Source organism: Lissotriton vulgaris, chromosome 10 (assembly GCF_964263255.1).
Source record: "Lissotriton vulgaris chromosome 10, aLisVul1.2, whole genome shotgun sequence".
Taxonomy (NCBI): Eukaryota; Metazoa; Chordata; class Amphibia; order Caudata; family Salamandridae; genus Lissotriton; species Lissotriton vulgaris.
The window spans coordinates 44,603,509-44,625,994 of record NC_141698.1 but is presented as its reverse complement, the minus strand read 5'-3'; the positions used below and the strand labels follow the sequence as shown (position 1 = coordinate 44,625,994).

General features: G+C 44.9%; 1 protein-coding gene across 1 annotated transcript in view; it reads left to right on the top strand.

Annotated features, from left to right (window-relative positions):
- The window catches only part of LOC147684529 (extracellular calcium-sensing receptor-like), a 109,493-nt gene that overhangs the window by 45,101 nt on the left and 41,906 nt on the right, over window positions 1-22,486 (top strand). Inside the window, exons 4-5 of the mRNA XM_086939690.1 lie at window positions 2,319-3,155; window positions 3,324-3,551. Coding sequence (XP_086795816.1) covers window positions 2,319-3,155; window positions 3,324-3,551 — 1,065 coding nt within the window. The remainder of the gene's footprint in view (window positions 1-2,318; window positions 3,156-3,323; window positions 3,552-22,486) is intronic.

Here is a 22,486-nt window from a genome sequence, read left to right as displayed (position 1 = left end):
CTAATACCCCTTCAGGGAATAGGTTCATCAAATAGTTGCTGGCCGGACCTCATGGGGACCCTACGGCAGGCAGCTTGGGGGCACGGAAAATGAAATAAATGCATTGCACTGTTTCCGCTCCTTCTCTAGGGCCTAATGGTACACTATGGGACAAAAAGAGAGGCAGGCAAAAGGCAAATAACAAACAAACTAATTTAATAATTGCTGGTGTTCCTCAAGGGCCCATCAGAACCCTAGGGTAGCCAGGTAAGGAGGGATTAGGCAAAATTCAAATAAATGCATAATATTGTTGCTGGTACCCCTCCAGGGTCAATAGGGACTCGGACAGGTAAGCGAGCAGGCGAAAATAAAAAATAAAATACATTAAATATTGCTAGTGTCCCGCCAGGCCATGTGGGCTTTATGTAAGGCAGGGGATTCAGGCAAAATCCACAACATTGCTCAAATATGTGCGTGTCCCCCAGGACCCATGGGGATGGTATGGTGGGAGACCAGGTAAAAAGAAAAGAAATTATTAAAGTAAATGCTGTTGTCCTTACAGGACCGATTGCAGCTAGAAGGGCAGGGAAAACATAATAAATGCAATAGGGGTGGGGGGGCGAGAGGCAGAAAATGTAATCCATCAATAAAAGACAATAACACTGTACTGCAAGCTGTCCTAGTCACAAATAAATATATCATGAGAAAGGAAATAATGAACAACAATGACATGGGCCTCTTCTATCAATGTTCCTAGAAAATGCCTTTTAAAAGTGTAATAAATAGATTGAAACACACACAGGTTGCACAATATGTAAGTAGTTTGTTTTCTACCTCACGCCCACTGAAGAAGGAGGCTTAAAACACCACACACATACACACATTCACACACTCTTTCTCTCCCTCTCTCTCACTCCTTCCATTAAATGACCACTGCCTCATGTTCAGCAAAGAAGGAGGCATAGAAAACAAAAACCACATGCCCTATTATGCCGGCAGTACCTTCCAAGTATTTCAGCATTGCAGGTAAAGTGATAAGCAGATATACCTGTGATGGGCCCATACATGGGGTTGCCCTTTACCCACATCCACCATCAGTACATCAGCAACGTCAGAAAAGAAAATTTAATTAATTAAAACATTACCCAACCATGAATAGACCAAGAAAGTATGTAATTACCCCAGCAAAATATTTTTAAAGGCAGCAGAAAAAAGTAAAACACAATATGTAATATTTATTGAGCACCTGTGTTAAAGGAACTGCCGCTCGCACCGGAAAGATACACCTTCTGTTTCTGCTGACTTGTTTCCCTATATTTCGCATTAAAATTCTCCCCAAATGGAACTCTTATTATGCAATGTGGTGCAATTCCAGTAACTACGCATGAATTTAGTTATGTGAAATTACAAAAATTACACCAGCATAATTACAATTTTTCTCAGAACAGACATGCTGCTGTTATTGAACAAAATTCATTGACTACATACAAATGAGAAGCTGACATTTGGTGACACAATTTGGATAATTTCCTGATCAATTAAAGATTTTAATTCAGTGAGAGTTTATGTTGAGTAAAGGACACTTGATGCAGGTATACCATTTCCTTTGCTGATATGGTAATTCGTGAGGCTTTAAGAGCTTTTTTATATCTGTGTATTACCTTCTGCTGTCTGAGACCTGAGTTTGTGAGATCAGTGTAAACCTTGGGATATTTCTACTTTCTAAACCTGTGTCATTTCTCTAGCATGGCTATTAGATCAGCTGTCTCAAGCTGTAGGACTGGATTAACCTCAGTATAGCTTTGCTTTCAAAGGACTATACTCTGATGAGAGTCAGAATTGTTACATCCTGGAATAGTAGAATAATTGATGAAACCTGTTTCCAAATTATCTGTAATTGTATGGCAGACATTTTCCTATAGATACTGTATTGTATAATGCACATTTGTCCAAAGTTTCAATAAAGTATTAGGATGTGGACCCCCACAAATCTTTAGAAGGGAAGATAGGCTTTACTCCTTTTCCTTGAATCTGTGCTCTTTTCAGTCAAACAATAAATGCATCATCTTTAAGAATTTTATTGGTTGTCATCAAGGAGGGTGAACTCCTGAAGGTCTCTTCACGGTATTCAGGCTTCCACTTGTTGGTTGATTGCTAGGTACAGTTTGAGACAGCAATGTCTGCCACAACTGTTTGAAATTTTACTAGCCACTACTGGTAAATAAACATGCGGATTAGGTACATTTCTTAAAGCAAAAATGTTGATGCCATATCCGTAGTCAGCAATCAAGACTCAAGTCTCGTTAATCACCACTGTAAATGTGTTCTCTTCCTAACAGATTAGCTACGGTGCAGGGCTCCCCATCCTGAGTGACAAAGCCCAGTTCCCATCCTTTCTTAGGACAGTGGCTGGTACCTCTTTTCAGGTAGAAGCTATTCTTCAGATACTTCTCCACTTTGGCTGGGCATGGATTGGAATTCTTGCCTCCAACAATGACTTTGGCCTTCAAGGCAGCCAAATGCTTAAGGAAGAAGCAGTAAGGAATGGGATCTGTATTGAAATCTTTGAGACTCTCCCCACACAAGCCAGCAGGGCTTCCCTAGCTCATGTCATTGACATTATACAATCTTCCACTGCCAAAGTGATTGTCTGTTATGCATTTGCAGTGCATATGGCCCCTTTTCTGAATGAAATATCTCGTCAAAGGATTGCTCCGAAAATATGGATTGGAGTGACAAGCTGGATCCCCTCACCAGTGTTTTCCCAGACTGGACTGTGGCAAATATTGAACGGCACACTGGCACTGACACTGGAGAGAGGAGAAATACCTGGGTTCAAAGAATTCCTGTACAGCATCAACCCATGGATAGATTCTGAGGATATATTCCTAAAGTCATTCTGGCAGCAGGTCTTTAGTTGCAAATGGCCAGAAAAATCTATAGAAGCAAATTTTGGGAACATGACAGATCTGAAAGGGTTATGCACTGGGAGAGAAAAACTGCAACTTCTCGATACTTCTGTGTTTGAGGTGAATTATTTCTTATTTCCCTACAATGCATATAAAGCCACCTATGCCTTGGCCCAAGCACTGCATAATCTGCTCCATTGTAAACCACAGGACGGTCCCTTCACCAACAGGTCATGTGCAGATCCTAAAGATTTTCAACCATGGCAGGTGAATGCTCCCATGTATTGACACTGTCTCTGGTTCTAATCGTAAAACTGGAGTATCATTCTGAATCATTTCAATGCATCAATCATGTTCTTAAAGACTCAATGTTGATCAAGTCAGATTCTTTCAAAATTACTCCATATTCATATTATTTTTATATTTTGTTTACAGATATTGCACTATGTAAAGAATGTTCACATGAAGATCTCTGCTGGCAGTGAGATTCTTTTTGATTCAAATGGTGACACCCCACCATTATATGATGTGTTATATTGGCACATGACATCCAGTAACAGCAGCAGCTTTGTGAAAGTGGGGACCTACAATGGCCAAGCTCCTCAAGGTTTAAAGTTAGTAATTAACGAGAGCGCCATCTTATGGGGTGGAAAACACACTCAGGTGAGAAACATTTTTGATATCCTCACTGTACAGGAGTATGCATTTGTTAACCATGGAACACTTACCTGGAAAGGTAGCAACAGGATTTTTTAAAATATTAAGTTAAAGAATATAATATTTTGCTTGATAAAATTGCTAAGTTTATTCAAAATGTTGACATGTGTCAGTGAACTTGTTCATTTGTTGTTTAGGATTTTGTGTTTTGAATAACAAGGTCCTTTTATACACAGTACTAAATAGGACTTTGCATTGAGTATCACTAAGCTGATTAATACAAGCTCTTGTCTTAGTATATATGCATGTCTATGTACACTCATTAGGTGTGTTTTGCTGATGTTCTGCATGTGCCATATTCTAATTAAACTCTAATTAACTCCACATATTCTGATCTGATACCATCCCTGTATAAGAAATACTCAGAATGTTCAATCTCAAACTTACTAAAAATGTACTTAGCCTTCCTTATTCTACATGCTCTTGTCTCCAGCACACCCAGGAAAGCATCCAGTATCTTGTCAGTCTCCCAAATGATTGACACCATACACCAGGATGTCATCCTAGAATGCTTGGATGCTGCAAACTCTATTTAAAGTTTTCAGAACAAACATACTGAAATGCAGTGACTTCTCAGAAGATGGTGTCCTTTTGCAAAATAGGTTACTTCTCACTACTGATATCAATGCGTATAGTAAACTTGTCTTTCTGTGTGCAGACAACAACTATTGGGTAAAGTCAATTGGAGGAATCTGTTAATTTACTTTGCTTTCACATGAAATTTAAATCAAGACTAATCTAATTTCTTTATGGACACACAACTTCTCTGAACATACCACCCAAAGCACTAGCAAGTTCATAAAATGTATTCACAGTTCTTTTTTTTTTAAGAAATCAGTTTTTTTATTTTTATTTTGTCACTAAGAAGAAGAAAGCAGATAGTATTGATGGCATTACGCCTGGTGAAGATCTGAATATACATCTACAGACATCTCTCAGGTTCAACCATCACAGTGAAAGCTTTTACAACCACATATGTTTCTTTAACCTATTAAGGTCTAACATCTTGAAAGTGGTTCCATGACAGTCTCCATTTCCAACTGTGTTTTCTAGACAACCACTGCCTCTGTAAACAAACTCCTCCATACAGAGAAGGAAGGCAAATTTCTTAAAGAGTTCAAGAGGAAATATAAGGATTTTATCTAACTGCCATTTCACTTTCCATTATCTCCTCTAGGGTCGAAGGCAGGTCAAGTTCCTACACATCTAATTTTGGGAGGGTCGGAAATGTCCTGGAGTAGAGGGTTATCAATTTCGTGTACCCCCTAGAAGCATGCATTGGAGAGCTCTTTTTAACAGTCTGCAAAGGCACCTATCACTAACCTTCATCCCACCAAATCATATATTTGTGCAATGATTTTGGATTTTGGAGACTGCCTCAAAATTGGATAGGCCATTTAAGTGTTTGTTTATGTTATGTCCATATGCACACATGCACCACTGCAAAGCTCTCCAAATATGTCTGTCTGTTTTGCATTCTAGTTTTTTCTCATTCTTAAGATTAAGTTGATTCAAATACATTGAGTAGTTTGGCATTCCTTCCAGCAACAATGGTTTTGTTCTAGCTTGGGAATCGTTTTCATTATAGTTGTGACCCTCAGTTATTGGTCCTTCACCTTACCACAGGGGTGCATCATGTTCTTTTCTCAAAAGATGGTCCTGAAGCTATCACACATGGTGGATGCCAATGAGACCAAATCAAAATTATACTGAAAATAAAAATTGCCTTCCTTGATCAGGAATGCCAAGATGTTGTCTTCTAATAACCACCAGGTATTTAGGTAGTAGATAATGCGTGGTCCTCCTTTTGGATGGTACAGCTACAACTCTCTTGGTGAAAAGCCCTGTTGCTAGTCTAGAGACATTAATGGCTGGAAGAAAAAAAAGTTAGGCAACAGAAGGATTGATGATTAACAGAATATAAGGTGTTTTCTCTTCAACATAGATGCCTACCCCACCAACTTTCTCATAACCCCATTCAGGTTGCCCAAATAGGTAGGAATTCAATTCCAGGTTTTCAACAGTAGTTCTGTGGAGACTCCTAGGGTGGTCTCCTTGAGTGTGCATGGAGCATAAAGACTACAAAATATCCAAAAGTGTTCATTAAATTAACTTGAAGCAGTGTGATTTTATAGTCTGACGCACTCCAGTGTAATCCAAGTAATCCATGTGAAAAAGTGGGTGGTGCTGGTGGATTAATCCTTCTGAGTGAAAGGAATGATTATCAACAATGAGTTGTGCGGTCCTCAACAAAAGACAATAAACTCGCAGTCGAATATGACGTGTAATCAAGTCAACGAATGTTCAAAAAAACGATTTTTCAAATCAAATGTAATCTTCTTCGAGATTAGTCTGAAACTGTTTGATGGCCTTATTACCTTATAATCATTTCATCTTCATTATAAGAAAATTAAATTTCAACACAATATTTCTGTGCGCCTGGTTACCCAATGCATTTTGGGCTGTAGCCCTTCGTCAGGGCAATAATATCTGTAATTTTTAAAGGAAACATTAAGTCAATCGCCACACATGACCTTAAGTCAATTCATTAACTAGGGTTAATATGCAGTTCTTGCATAGTGATGTCATGCTTTTTAAGGAAAAGGTGACCCCAGTGAGAAGCGGTAAAAACCAATCAAAGGAAATGGAAATTCTGAGCACCAATTTCAAAACAAATGTTTTCATTGAACCAATATCGTCCCAGTGAGTATTCATTATTAAGGCGAACAAATGAGACCTGAAATCTACAAAACATGCTCCCAGTGTCATGGTGACTTTACCAGTTGTTAGTGTCATGTGTCCGGTTCTCATAAAAGACTATGGTAAAAGTTAATACTGAGAGGCTGATGTTAAAATGTGTGAACGTCATGTCAGTGAATATGCGCTTACCCAAATTGTATATAGCGTGGACTTTTTCTAAAAAACAAATAGTTCTCATGAACCGACCTTAGTAAAGAACATGTAAGTACGTGCTCAGTGAAAATGTCTTATTGCTAATGATTATGAGTAGCATACAATTAAAATGCACAGTGCTTACTTGTAAAAATAATTAGTGGTGAAAATTCTTCAACATCATGGCCATTACCACATCACATCTCTTTCCTAAATCATGATATTCAGTGGATCATTCTAGTAAAGCTGTGTATTGAGAAGGAGTAATAATATTAATATCAAGGTTCTTAACCAAGTGATTTGAAAAATCGTTTTTTTGAACATTCGTTGACTTGATTACACGTCATATTCGAGTGTGAGTGGGGGACGCCCCTCTTTTGTTGAGGACGGTGCAACTCATTGTCATTGAATTAACTTGTCACCTTTACATAATACTCCAAAGTATCTGTCTTTAACTGGGGAGATGTGAATGGGAAGAACTTATGAAGTAAAATTACTGCATAAGATACAGTGCTGCTTTGCCTTTTAGCTTAGTTTGCACTATTCAAATTCAACATGCATACCTAGAGTGTGCATTGAAGATAAATACAAGAAATATTCAACTGAGTCCCTCAAGTGAGCTGGTCACCAATACGTAAATCACCAAAGTACATCTCTTTAGCTAGGAAGATAGGAATAGGATGCGAATGGGAAGAACCAGAGGAATGAGAAGAAAGGTAAGTAGTAAAATTACTGCATAATATATTGTACTGCACTGCCTTTTTGGCTAGGTTTAAACTACAGATATTCTACATGCATCCATACATGCCAATGTGACTACTCTCTTGAAGGCCTATGTAAAGTCTCTGGACATTCCCCACACCGATCTAAAAAGGCTTTTAATTTATGAACATGAGGATAGTTACTTTTAGTATTTTACTGGGATAAGACTTTCACACATCATTACTGCTCCCCTTTTGACCTCATTGTTGACACCTTCACTTCCAGATCCACACCGACCCCAAGACCACACTCAGAGGCACCCTCCTCTACAGGCCACCAGGACCCCGAGCACAATTCAGTGAAGACATCACTGACTTTATCACCCCACACGCCCTCCCCTCCAAGGACTACATTCTATTGGGAGACCTCAATTATCATCTGGAAAAGAACAACGACAACAACACCACCACTCTTCTGGACAATCTCGCCAACCTCGGACTCAAACAACTTGTCAATACCCCCACTCACTACGCAGGTCACACACTCGACCCTATCTTCACCTCCAGCAAACATATCTCCTTCAGTCACACCACAGCTCTCCAGTGGACGGACCACAGCTGCGTTCACTTTATCCACAAAAAGACCACAACCCACAACCATCCTCAACCTACTCTGCGAAGAAACTGGAACAAAATCATCCTCGACCAGATCTCCTCATCGCTTCTTCAAAACCTCCCTGCCCACTCAACGAACGCCAACCAAGCAGCCATTAACCTCACTCAATGGCTAACCAACAGCGCCGACATCCTAGCACCCCTGAAAAAACGTCTTATCAAACAAGGCAACTAAAACGCCCCCTGGTTCAACGATGATCTTAAGAAATCCAAGAAACTATGTCGCTCCCTTGAGAAGGCCTGGAAAAAAGACCCAAACACCAGCACCAGAGACGCCTTCAAAAACGCCACCTGCATACACCACCAACTGATCCGAACTGCCAAGAAAGCCGCTTTCAAAGACCGACTTGACAACAACGCCCACAACAGCAAAGAATTATTCAACATCGTCAAAGAATTGACCAACCCCACTGCCAACTCCAACGACATCACTCCCTCTCAAGACCTCTGCGACTTCCTAGCTTCATTCTTCCATGACAAAATCACAGACATCCACAACAGCTTCGACAACCAACCCGGAGACCAACCCACCCTTCCTTCTGACACACCCTCACCCCCCTTGAACATCCTTAATGACTGGAACCCAATCTCCACGGATGATACCATCTGCCTGATGAACTCCATCCACTCAGGATCCCCCTCAGACCAATGCCCTCACCACATCTTCAACAAAGCAGATTCCATCATCGCACCCCACCTCCGAGATGTCATCAACTGCTCCCTCAACCCCGCCACCTTCCCAGGTAGCTGGAAACACGCCGAACTCAGCGCCCTTCTGAAAAACCCACAGCTGACCCCACCGAACTCAAAAACTACCGCCCCATATCACTCCTTCCATTCCCGGCCAAAGTCATTGAGAAAGCTGTCAACAACCAGCTCGCCGCCTTCCTCGAAACCAACAAATCCCTCGACTCCTCACAGTCTGGCTTCCGAGCCAAACACAGCACTGAGACTGCACTCATCGCAGCAACAGACGACATTCGAACTCTTCTGGACAATGGAGACACAGTCGCCCTCATCCTCCTCGACCTCTCCGCAGCCTTCGACACAGTCTGTCATAGCACCCTGTTACAACGCCTCAGAAACATAGGTATCCAAGGAAAAGCACTGGAATGGATCACCTCGTTCCTTACCGGAAGAACTCAGAGAGTCCGCCTCCCACCATTCAAGTCAGAGGCCACTGAAGTCATTTGTGGCGTGCCACAAGGATCTTCACTCAGCCCCACCCTCTTCAACGTATACATGAGCCCCCTCGCGGCCATCGCACGCCAACACAACCTCAACATCATCTCCTACGCTGATGACACTCAACTGATCCTCTCACTCACCAAAGACCCTATCACCGCCAAAACCAACCTACATGAAGGAATGAAAGAAGTAGCCGAGTGGATGAAGCACAGCCGTCTGAAACTCAATTCAGACAAAACTGCCTGGGACGACTCTTGGTGGCCAGAGGCCCTTGGAAAAGCACCCATCCCGACGGACCACGCACGGAACCTGGGCGTCATCCTGGATTCCTCACTCTCGATGACTAGACAAGTCAACGCCGTTTCATCATCTTGCTTCAACATTCTTCGCATGCTCAAAAAAACATTTCGTTGGATCCCCTCTGAAACCAGAAAAACGGTCACCCACGCACTAGTTACAAGCCGCCGGGACTACGGAAACACCCTATACGCCGGTACCACCGCTAAACTTCAGGAAAAACTCCAACGCATCCAGAACGCATCAGCCAGACTCATTCTAGACATTCCGCGTGAAGATCACATCTCTGGTCACCTGAAAAACCTCCACTGGCTCCCCATCAATAGGAGGATAACATTCCGCCTTCTAACCCACGCACACAAAGCACTTTACAAACTTGGACCCGAATGCCTCAACACACGACTTTCCTTCTACACCCCCTCCCGCCAGCTACACCCCTCCCACCAAGCTCTTGCTGCTGTACCTCGCATCAACAAATCCACCATGGGAGGAAGATCCTTCTCCTACCTGGCGGCTAAAACCTGGAACTCACTTCCCACTCACCTTCGCCTCACACAGGACCACCTAGCTTTCAGAAAGCAACTTAAAACCTGGATATTCGACAAGTAACTCCCCACCCTTCTCCAAGCGCCTTGAGACCCTCTGGGTATTTAGCGCGCTATATAAATCACTGAATTGAATTGAATTGAATTGAAGCAATTCACATTCCATGTCGGGCCCAAAATTCATTTGGATGATTAGAACATGATACAGAGGCCATTGGTTGGAAGAAAAACTGACAGCTTTTACACATTCTGTCAACTGAAACAATTTGAAAAAGTAATGCAAATGGAAAAGAACCTACTTCTCAAACATCTCCCCTCCCTGTAGTTACTTTCAAGAAGTATCTGTAGTCCAATTGAGTTCATATTAAGAAAAAGGAACAAACATTTGCTATAATTCCATCAGTTGGTCTTTGAAAGTCTGGACCAAGTACTCTCCACTGCAATAGACTGCCTCCCCTCCTGATCTGATACACATGGTTAAGCTCCTCTTAAGGAATAGATATCTGAACATCTTCATTTTGTGGGTGCAACACATTCATCCAAGCCACAACAAATAAACTCTTGTCATAGAAAATAAGGATACAGTTCTCATAAAGTTAGCAGGACATATAAAAAGATAGCATGGTCCTCATTCCAGAGGATAGGGAGTATGAGACCCAATTGCAAGTAGTTTCAGGCAAAAAGGGAAAGTAAGAGGACACAAGCACGAAAAGCAAGGCAATAAATCAGCTGTGGCTATTTTAACATTCCAAGTATCAATGCTAGTTTTGAGATCCCCAATCCAGTAAGGTTATTGATGTTTCTCATCTCCGTTGCTCCCTATTGTTGCAGAATTCTGGACCTTTCCATTAAACGACTGCAGCAGTGTCTCTCAAGTCTATGGCTTTCCACTTGTGTCCATTTATTGGGGTGTGAATGTTATCTAGGTATGCTATTTGCCCATCTAGCTGGGTCACTGAACTCCTTTTTCTCATATACAGAGTCCCAGTTGCTTTTGGGAGTGTTGAAGAAACAAGATTTACCATTATAGATCACCTTTAAATTAGCAGGGCGTAGCAGGATGTAGACCAACTGCATCTACATGAATTTTGTCTTGCCATCTAAGAAGCACTTTTCCTATTTTTGAACTACTTGCATATAGTATAGGGAGATAGTTACTGCATCTGCATCCAAGGATGAAGCAGGGGTGCTGAAACTGTTCTGGAGAGAAGTCTTTTATCCCAACACCATTCCAATGATCAGAAGGTTATTTTGCCACAATCTCCAGATCAATCTTCTACTCTGCTTGCAGGCTGTTCATAGATGAAAGGAGGTAGGCTACTGAACTATGAAGGGTATGGATTACATTCTCAACTTTTGAGAGAAGAGCTTCCCATTTGTTACTTGGTCGATCATCTTTCCAAGATCCTTCCAAACCAGAGAGTTCATATATCCTGTGAGGTTTGAGAATTCTGGATTGCCTGGCTTATTATTGCAGTTGACATACATTGACATGGCCTATGTGGTCGGTTAACTTCTCTCACCGATCTTGCCTGCGCTGAGTTTAGTGTTGGTCTTACCGTTTTCTACTCTGCTGCTATTCTCCGGGCTTAGTCCCATTTTATTTCTTACTCCCTGTCCCCCTTTTGCCTTTTTAAAAGCTCTGTGCCTGCACTATTATTTTACTGAGGTATTTTACTACTATAAAGTATGCAATAATAAATTGCACACTTACTCACTGTTTCAATTTGAATTTGTTTGGTTGTTCTAACGGAGGGTGCTTTGACCACTCTGCGTCTTCCGGCTCAGGTTTTACCAGAGGCGCCATTTTGTTAGTGAGTGCTAAAGTCGTCCAAAGGGGAAGGCACATAAGAATGCACGCTGCACAGACGCGCTTGCTTGTGTAGTTGGTTACCTTCTCTCACCAATCTTGCCTACACTGAGTTCAGTGTCTGGTTTACATTTTTCTACTCTGCTGCTATTCTCCGTGCTTAGTCCAGTTTTATTTCTTACTCCCTGTCCCCCTTTTGTCTTTTTACAACTCTGTGCCTGCGCTATTTTTTTACTGCAGTATTTTACTACAACTGATTTTAACTATAAAATTGGCATTATTGAATTGTACACTTACTCACGGTTTGAATTTGAATTTGTTTGGTTGCTCTAACAGAGGGTGCTTTGGACACTCTGCCTCTTCCGGCTTTGGACGACCAGAGACGCCATTTTGTTAGTGTGTGCTCTAGTCATCGAAAGGGGGGTGCACATAAGAATACACACTGCATGGCATATTTGCCTGTGTGGTCGGTTAACTTCTCTCACCGATCTTGCCTGCACTGAGTTCAGTGTTGGGTTTACCATTTTCTACATTGCTGCTAATCTCCTTGCTTAGTACCATTTTATTTCTTACTTCCTGTCCCCCTTCTGCCTTTTTAAAACTCTGTGCCCATGCTATTATTTTACTGCAGTATTTTACTACAACTGTTTATAACTATAAAATTGCCAATATTTAATTGTACACTTAAGTAGTGTTTTAATTTGAATTTGTTTGCCCACTCTGCCTCTTCCGGCTCGAGATGACCAGAGACACCATTTTGTTAGTGAGTGCTCTAGTCATCCGAAAGGGAGGACACATAAGAAGGCGTGGCTAAGGCAAGCCCATCTGCTCTCATCGATTTACAAAAGGGGGTGGTGATGAACAGAGTGTCTGAATTGAGCAGACCACTCTTACCCAGTCCAAAGATCAGGGCTTGATCCATCACCGTTATTTATCTCACTGCCCCATCCCAGCTCAGAACCTGGCTATATGCAAATCAGTCTGTCCCTGGCCCAGTGCATCATGGGAACAGGGCAGACTAAACTACCAAGCCAATTCTTTACCAGAAAGGAGACAAGCTACCGGGGACCGGTTTCTGGCATTTCAGCCTCTTCGGCCCGGCTTGCTTGAATCCTGATGGAGCAGTGAGAAAGGGACTCATGTCTGAGTATACCCTGCCACACCTATAGTGGCCAAAATCGATTTACAAAAGGGGGTGGTGATGAACAGAGTGTCTGAATTGAGCAGACCACTCTTACCCAGTCCAAAGATCAGGGCTTGATCCATCACCGTTATTTATCTCACTGCCCCATCCCAGCTCAGAACCTGGCTATATGCAAATCAGTCTGTCCCTGGCCCAGTGCATCATGGGAACAGGGCAGACTAAACTACCAAGCCAATTCTTTACCAGAAAGGAGACAAGCTACCGGGGACCGGTTTCTGGCATTTCAGCCTCTTCGGCCCGGCTTGCTTGAATCCTGATGGAGCAGTGAGAAAGGGACTCATGTCTGAGTATACCCTGCCACACCTATAGTGGCCAAAATCGATTTACAAAAGGGGGTGGTGATGAACAGAGTGTCTGAATTGAGCAGACCACTCTTACCCAGTCCAAAGATCAGGGCTTGATCCATCACCGTTATTTATCTCACTGCCCCATCCCAGCTCAGAACCTGGCTATATGCAAATCAGTCTGTCCCTGGCCCAGTGCATCATGGGAACAGGGCAGACTAAACTACCAAGCCAATTCTTTACCAGAAAGGAGACAAGCTACCGGGGACCGGTTTCTGGCATTTCAGCCTCTTCGGCCCGGCTTGCTTGAATCCTGATGGAGCAGTGAGAAAGGGACTCATGTCTGAGTATACCCTGCCACACCTATAGTGGCCAAAATCGATTTACAAAAGGGGGTGGTGATGAACAGAGTGTCTGAATTGAGCAGACCACTCTTACCCAGTCCAAAGATCAGGGCTTGATCCATCACCGTTATTTATCTCACTGCCCCATCCCAGCTCAGAACCTGGCTATATGCAAATCAGTCTGTCCCTGGCCCAGTGCATCATGGGAACAGGGCAGACTAAACTACCAAGCCAATTCTTTACCAGAAAGGAGACAAGCTACCGGGGACCGGTTTCTGGCATTTCAGCCTCTTCGGCCCGGCTTGCTTGAATCCTGATGGAGCAGTGAGAAAGGGACTCATGTCTGAGTATACCCTGCCACACCTATAGTGGCCAAAATCGATTTACAAAAGGGGGTGGTGATGAACAGAGTGTCTGAATTGAGCAGACCACTCTTACCCAGTCCAAAGATCAGGGCTTGATCCATCACCGTTATTTATCTCACTGCCCCATCCCAGCTCAGAACCTGGCTATATGCAAATCAGTCTGTCCCTGGCCCAGTGCATCATGGGAACAGGGCAGACTAAACTACCAAGCCAATTCTTTACCAGAAAGGAGACAAGCTACCGGGGACCGGTTTCTGGCATTTCAGCCTCTTCGGCCCGGCTTGCTTGAATCCTGATGGAGCAGTGAGAAAGGGACTCATGTCTGAGTATACCCTGCCACACCTATAGTGGCCAAAATCGATTTACAAAAGGGGGTGGTGATGAACAGAGTGTCTGAATTGAGCAGACCACTCTTACCCAGTCCAAAGATCAGGGCTTGATCCATCACCGTTATTTATCTCACTGCCCCATCCCAGCTCAGAACCTGGCTATATGCAAATCAGTCTGTCCCTGGCCCAGTGCATCATGGGAACAGGGCAGACTAAACTACCAAGCCAATTCTTTACCAGAAAGGAGACAAGCTACCGGGGACCGGTTTCTGGCATTTCAGCCTCTTCGGCCCGGCTTGCTTGAATCCTGATGGAGCAGTGAGAAAGGGACTCATGTCTGAGTATACCCTGCCACACCTATAGTGGCCAAAATCGATTTACAAAAGGGGGTGGTGATGAACAGAGTGTCTGAATTGAGCAGACCACTCTTACCCAGTCCAAAGATCAGGGCTTGATCCATCACCGTTATTTATCTCACTGCCCCATCCCAGCTCAGAACCTGGCTATATGCAAATCAGTCTGTCCCTGGCCCAGTGCATCATGGGAACAGGGCAGACTAAACTACCAAGCCAATTCTTTACCAGAAAGGAGACAAGCTACCGGGGACCGGTTTCTGGCATTTCAGCCTCTTCGGCCCGGCTTGCTTGAATCCTGATGGAGCAGTGAGAAAGGGACTCATGTCTGAGTATACCCTGCCACACCTATAGTGGCCAAAATCGATTTACAAAAGGGGGTGGTGATGAACAGAGTGTCTGAATTGAGCAGACCACTCTTACCCAGTCCAAAGATCAGGGCTTGATCCATCACCGTTATTTATCTCACTGCCCCATCCCAGCTCAGAACCTGGCTATATGCAAATCAGTCTGTCCCTGGCCCAGTGCATCATGGGAACAGGGCAGACTAAACTACCAAGCCAATTCTTTACCAGAAAGGAGACAAGCTACCGGGGACCGGTTTCTGGCATTTCAGCCTCTTCGGCCCGGCTTGCTTGAATCCTGATGGAGCAGTGAGAAAGGGACTCATGTCTGAGTATACCCTGCCACACCTATAGTGGCCAAAATCGATTTACAAAAGGGGGTGGTGATGAACAGAGTGTCTGAATTGAGCAGACCACTCTTACCCAGTCCAAAGATCAGGGCTTGATCCATCACCGTTATTTATCTCACTGCCCCATCCCAGCTCAGAACCTGGCTATATGCAAATCAGTCTGTCCCTGGCCCAGTGCATCATGGGAACAGGGCAGACTAAACTACCAAGCCAATTCTTTACCAGAAAGGAGACAAGCTACCGGGGACCGGTTTCTGGCATTTCAGCCTCTTCGGCCCGGCTTGCTTGAATCCTGATGGAGCAGTGAGAAAGGGACTCATGTCTGAGTATACCCTGCCACACCTATAGTGGCCAAAATCGATTTACAAAAGGGGGTGGTGATGAACAGAGTGTCTGAATTGAGCAGACCACTCTTACCCAGTCCAAAGATCAGGGCTTGATCCATCACCGTTATTTATCTCACTGCCCCATCCCAGCTCAGAACCTGGCTATATGCAAATCAGTCTGTCCCTGGCCCAGTGCATCATGGGAACAGGGCAGACTAAACTACCAAGCCAATTCTTTACCAGAAAGGAGACAAGCTACCGGGGACCGGTTTCTGGCATTTCAGCCTCTTCGGCCCGGCTTGCTTGAATCCTGATGGAGCAGTGAGAAAGGGACTCATGTCTGAGTATACCCTGCCACACCTATAGTGGCCAAAATCGATTTACAAAAGGGGGTGGTGATGAACAGAGTGTCTGAATTGAGCAGACCACTCTTACCCAGTCCAAAGATCAGGGCTTGATCCATCGCCGTTATTTATCTCACTGCCCCATCCCAGCTCAGAACCTGGCTATATGCAAATCAGTCTGTCCCTGGCCCAGTGCATCATGGGAACAGGGCAGACTAAACTACCAAGCCAATTCTTTACCAGAAAGGAGACAAGCTACCGGGGACCGGTTTCTGGCATTTCAGCCTCTTCGGCCCGGCTTGCTTGAATCCTGATGGAGCAGTGAGAAAGGGACTCATGTCTGAGTATACCCTGCCACACCTATAGTGGCCAAAATCGATTTACAAAAGGGGGTGGTGATGAACAGAGTGTCTGAATTGAGCAGACCACTCTTACCCAGTCCAAAGATCAGGGCTTGATCCATCACCGTTATTTATCTCACTGCCCCATCCCAGCTCAGAACCTGGCTATATGCAAATCAGTCTGTCCCTGGCCCAGTGCATCATGGGAACAGGGCAGACTAAACTACCAAGCCAATTCTTTACCAGAAAGGAGACAAGCTACCGGGGACCGGTTTCTGGCATTTCAGCCTCTTCGGCCCGGCTTGCTTGAATCCTGATGGAGCAGTGAGAAAGGGACTCATGTCTGAGTATACCCTGCCACACCTATAGTGGCCAAAATCGATTTACAAAAGGGGGTGGTGATGAACAGAGTGTCTGAATTGAGCAGACCACTCTTACCCAGTCCAAAGATCAGGGCTTGATCCATCACAGTTATTTATCTCACTGCCCCATCCCAGCTCAGAACCTGGCTATATGCAAATCAGTCTGTCCCTGGCCCAGTGCATCATGGGAACAGGGCAGACTAAACTACCAAGCCAATTCTTTACCAGAAAGGAGACAAGCTACCGGGGACCGGTTTCTGGCATTTCAGCCTCTTCGGCCCGGCTTGCTTGAATCCTGATGGAGCAGTGAGAAAGGGACTCATGTCTGAGTATACCCTGCCACACCTATAGTGGCCAAAATCGATTTACAAAAGGGGGTGGTGATGAACAGAGTGTCTGAATTGAGCAGACCACTCTTACCCAGTCCAAAGATCAGGGCTTGATCCATCACCGTTATTTATCTCACTGCCCCATCCCAGCTCAGAACCTGGCTATATGCAAATCAGTCTGTCCCTGGCCCAGTGCATCATGGGAACAGGGCAGACTAAACTACCAAGCCAATTCTTTACCAGAAAGGAGACAAGCTACCGGGGACCGGTTTCTGGCATTTCAGCCTCTTCGGCCCGGCTTGCTTGAATCCTGATGGAGCAGTGAGAAAGGGACTCATGTCTGAGTATACCCTGCCACACCTATAGTGGCCAAAATCGATTTACAAAAGGGGGTGGTGATGAACAGAGTGTCTGAATTGAGCAGACCACTCTTACCCAGTCCAAAGATCAGGGCTTGATCCATCACCGTTATTTATCTCACTGCCCCATCCCAGCTCAGAACCTGGCTATATGCAAATCAGTCTGTCCCTGGCCCAGTGCATCATGGGAACAGGGCAGACTAAACTACCAAGCCAATTCTTTACCAGAAAGGAGACAAGCTACCGGGGACCGGTTTCTGGCATTTCAGCCTCTTCGGCCCGGCTTGCTTGAATCCTGATGGAGCAGTGAGAAAGGGACTCATGTCTGAGTATACCCTGCCACACCTATAGTGGCCAAAATCGATTTACAAAAGGGGGTGGTGATGAACAGAGTGTCTGAATTGAGCAGACCACTCTTACCCAGTCCAAAGATCAGGGCTTGATCCATCACCGTTATTTATCTCACTGCCCCATCCCAGCTCAGAACCTGGCTATATGCAAATCAGTCTGTCCCTGGCCCAGTGCATCATGGGAACAGGGCAGACTAAACTACCAAGCCAATTCTTTACCAGAAAGGAGACAAGCTACCGGGGACCGGTTTCTGGCATTTCAGCCTCTTCGGCCCGGCTTGCTTGAATCCTGATGGAGCAGTGAGAAAGGGACTCATGTCTGAGTATACCCTGCCACACCTATAGTGGCCAAAATCGATTTACAAAAGGGGGTGGTGATGAACAGAGTGTCTGAATTGAGCAGACCACTCTTACCCAGTCCAAAGATCAGGGCTTGATCCATCACCGTTATTTATCTCACTGCCCCATCCCAGCTCAGAACCTGGCTATCTGCAAATCAGTCTGTCCCTGGCCCAGTGCATCATGGGAACAGGGCAGACTAAACTACCAAGCCAATTCTTTACCAGAAAGGAGACAAGCTACCGGGGACCGGTTTCTGGCATTTCAGCCTCTTCGGCCCGGCTTGCTTGAATCCTGATGGAGCAGTGAGAAAGGGACTCATGTCTGAGTATACCCTGCCACACCTATAGTGGCCAAAATCGATTTACAAAAGGGGGTGGTGATGAACAGAGTGTCTGAATTGAGCAGACCACTCTTACCCAGTCCAAAGATCAGGGCTTGATCCATCACCGTTATTTATCTCACTGCCCCATCCCAGCTCAGAACCTGGCTATATGCAAATCAGTCTGTCCCTGGCCCAGTGCATCATGGGAACAGGGCAGACTAAACTACCAAGCCAATTCTTTACCAGAAAGGAGACAAGCTACCGGGGACCGGTTTCTGGCATTTCAGCCTCTTCGGCCCGGCTTGCTTGAATCCTGATGGAGCAGTGAGAAAGGGACTCATGTCTGAGTATACCCTGCCACACCTATAGTGGCCAAAATCGATTTACAAAAGGGGGTGGTGATGAACAGAGTGTCTGAATTGAGCAGACCACTCTTACCCAGTCCAAAGATCAGGGCTTGATCCATCACCGTTATTTATCTCACTGCCCCATCCCAGCTCAGAACCTGGCTATATGCAAATCAGTCTGTCCCTGGCCCAGTGCATCATGGGAACAGGGCAGACTAAACTACCAAGCCAATTCTTTACCAGAAAGGAGACAAGCTACCGGGGACCGGTTTCTGGCATTTCAGCCTCTTCGGCCCGGCTTGCTTGAATCCTGATGGAGCAGTGAGAAAGGGACTCATGTCTGAGTATACCCTGCCACACCTATAGTGGCCAAAATCGATTTACAAAAGGGGGTGGTGATGAACAGAGTGTCTGAATTGAGCAGACCACTCTTACCCAGTCCAAAGATCAGGGCTTGATCCATCACCGTTATTTATCTCACTGCCCCATCCCAGCTCAGAACCTGGCTATATGCAAATCAGTCTGTCCCTGGCCCAGTGCATCATGGGAACAGGGCAGACTAAACTACCAAGCCAATTCTTTACCAGAAAGGAGACAAGCTACCGGGGACCGGTTTCTGGCATTTCAGCCTCTTCGGCCCGGCTTGCTTGAATCCTGATGGAGCAGTGAGAAAGGGACTCATGTCTGAGTATACCCTGCCACACCTATAGTGGCCAAAATCGATTTACAAAAGGGGGTGGTGATGAACAGAGTGTCTGAATTGAGCAGACCACTCTTACCCAGTCCAAAGATCAGGGCTTGATCCATCACCGTTATTTATCTCACTGCCCCATCCCAGCTCAGAACCTGGCTATATGCAAATCAGTCTGTCCCTGGCCCAGTGCATCATGGGAACAGGGCAGACTAAACTACCAAGCCAATTCTTTACCAGAAAGGAGACAAGCTACCGGGGACCGGTTTCTGGCATTTCAGCCTCTTCGGCCCGGCTTGCTTGAATCCTGATGGAGCAGTGAGAAAGGGACTCATGTCTGAGTATACCCTGCCACACCTATAGTGGCCAAAATCGATTTACAAAAGGGGGTGGTGATGAACAGAGTGTCTGAATTGAGCAGACCACTCTTACCCAGTCCAAAGATCAGGGCTTGATCCATCACCGTTATTTATCTCACTGCCCCATCCCAGCTCAGAACCTGGCTATATGCAAATCAGTCTGTCCCTGGCCCAGTGCATCATGGGAACAGGGCAGACTAAACTACCAAGCCAATTCTTTACCAGAAAGGAGACAAGCTACCGGGGACCGGTTTCTGGCATTTCAGCCTCTTCTCTTGACTGATCTCTTGACTGGGTGAGAGTATTCTGTTTAATTCAGAGACTCTGTCCCTCACCACCCCTTGTTGTAAACATCTGCTCTCATCAGCATCTCGGAAGCGGCCAGCGCCGGCTGGCGGCAGCCATGCTGCCCGGGTAAACCCCCACAGTAAGCCTGCTCATCGGCCTAATAGCCCGGAAGAGTTGCTCTCGCTCTGCCCTCAGACATGTAACGATACGGTAAGATTGGGGGTTCTAGATAACCCTACCTCCATCTGCAACCACTGTAAATTTGACCTAACCACAGGGTCCATCATCCTGCCCCAACCCAGTTTGTGCCCTTGTAACAGTCAGAAGGTGTGCACTATTAGAGCGGCTGTGATTAATGCATGCTCAGTTACTAAACACTCACAAGATATCTTTGCTTTACTTTCCTACAAGCCTCTAAATATGCTTTTCATAACCAAGACCTGGCTTAATGAGCATTTTAATCCAGCGATTGAGTTGGCTACCCAAGGGGATATAAAATCTCACGAGCAGACCGTAAATCTGGAAGGGGATGAGGAGTGGCAGTTGTGTTTAAAGAAAAGTGGAATTTCCAATGAGGCAACTTTTTGGAGATTTTGGAGGGTGAAGCTCTGGATTTTTGTGTTACCATCTCCCTTCATTTCTCGCTAGGAGGTATCCTGGTTTACAGACCCCCAATCCAGCATGCTCATGTCTTAAAACGCTGGATGCCTCATCTGCCGCATGTCAGCGCAGACGTTTCACTGGCGTGCCAAAGGCACTCCTAAGGCAAGCCTGTCTGCGCCCGTCCGCGCCCCATCGGACCAGGGGCCAGAACCCCTGCCTGGCAACTCTGAGGCAAATTAACTTAATATAGCAGTCTATTACTCAAACTGAGGAACCCCTGTCACAGCACATGTTGCCACTCTATGGCTCCCCTCAGCGAGGAGCCTCAAAGCCCTAACTGCACTTTTAGGCTTCACCCTTGTATACGGAGCACCCCGGAGACCAAACACCCCAACACTCTAAAATGTTCCTTTTAAACTGTCGGTCCATGCCTTAACACTTAATTGAGCTGAAATCACTTCTTTAAGATGAAACCCCAGATATATTGTTTTTACGGAAACTTGGCTTCATAAGGAGTCTGAGCCAGATTTGGTGCAGACTCTCCCGGCAGACTACAACCTCCAACTGAAAGACGGGGAGGGAAAGAACGGGGAGGGAAAGAAAGGGGGAGGCTTGGCAATAATATATAAAAATTGTTTTGAATGTCAGGTGGAAGCCAACATTGTCCCGGATTGTGAAAGACTCTTCTTTACTATCACACTATCTGCAGTACAATCCTTTCCCGGAGTGCCCAATTACCGTCCTCCGGGTGGACGTGGCCTATTCCTCCAATCCCTACCAGAGGTAGCAGCCTCAGTTGTTGGCACTACCCCAAATATTAAGTTTTTAGGGGGATTTCAACCTCCATTTTGATAACTCTGACCTGGTTGACGCAACATGAAATGAAATGAAATGAAAATAAATATATAACGCGCAGAACTCAGCCCAATGGGCATCAAGGCGCCTAACATAATATATTGCATAACCATACACTGATTAATAATAGGCTTTCCCAAAGTACCAGGTCTTGAGAGCAACAGATCTGACTAAGGACATATTAGCAGTCCAACTTCTGCAAAAGGTCTCATGCCCCACCCATAAACTGGGCCACACGCTGGACACAGTTTTCACCAATAATAATGAACTATTGGTAGGTGACCCCATCCCTATGCCTTGGACCGACCACTACCTCATTCCCATTTATGTTACCTCCCCACCCCACCTCCAAATATTAGATGCACCAACAAGAGGGTCAGACCCTGGGCCAAATTACCAGGGAAGCTTAGACCACAGCCCTAGAAAGTCTAGAGCTGGAACTCAACCGCGACCTCACAGTGGACACAGATCATTTTTCCACCTGGATTAAGACATTTCTAGATATGGTCCCCCTCTTAAATCCTGCAATAAAGTGAGAGAGAAACTTTAACCCTCGTATTCTTCCAAACTTCTCACATATAAACAGGACTTTAAAAGATTGGAGAGAAAGTGGAGAAAAGACTATTACGTCACTAGCAAGAGAAATATAGAGAAGCCATAACACGATATCAAAGCAAAATAAAAATCGGCCAGGCAGCGTCCTATGAGGAATGGATCAATTTAGCAGCCAACTCTCCCAGAGAGATCTTCCACATCGCAATAGACCTTTTAGAATTCCCAAGATTAGAAGCCTATTCTGTGTTCTCTTCTGAGCGATGTGATGAACTAGCGTATTTCTTTCTAGAAAAAATGTAAAACTTCTACTCAGTCTTTCCTAGACCACTGAGCCCTAGTGACATCCTTCTAAGGGACATGCTCTTGCCTAGCCCAGACCATGTGCTTAATTTATTTCCCCCACTGACTCTAGCTAGGATTTCAGAAA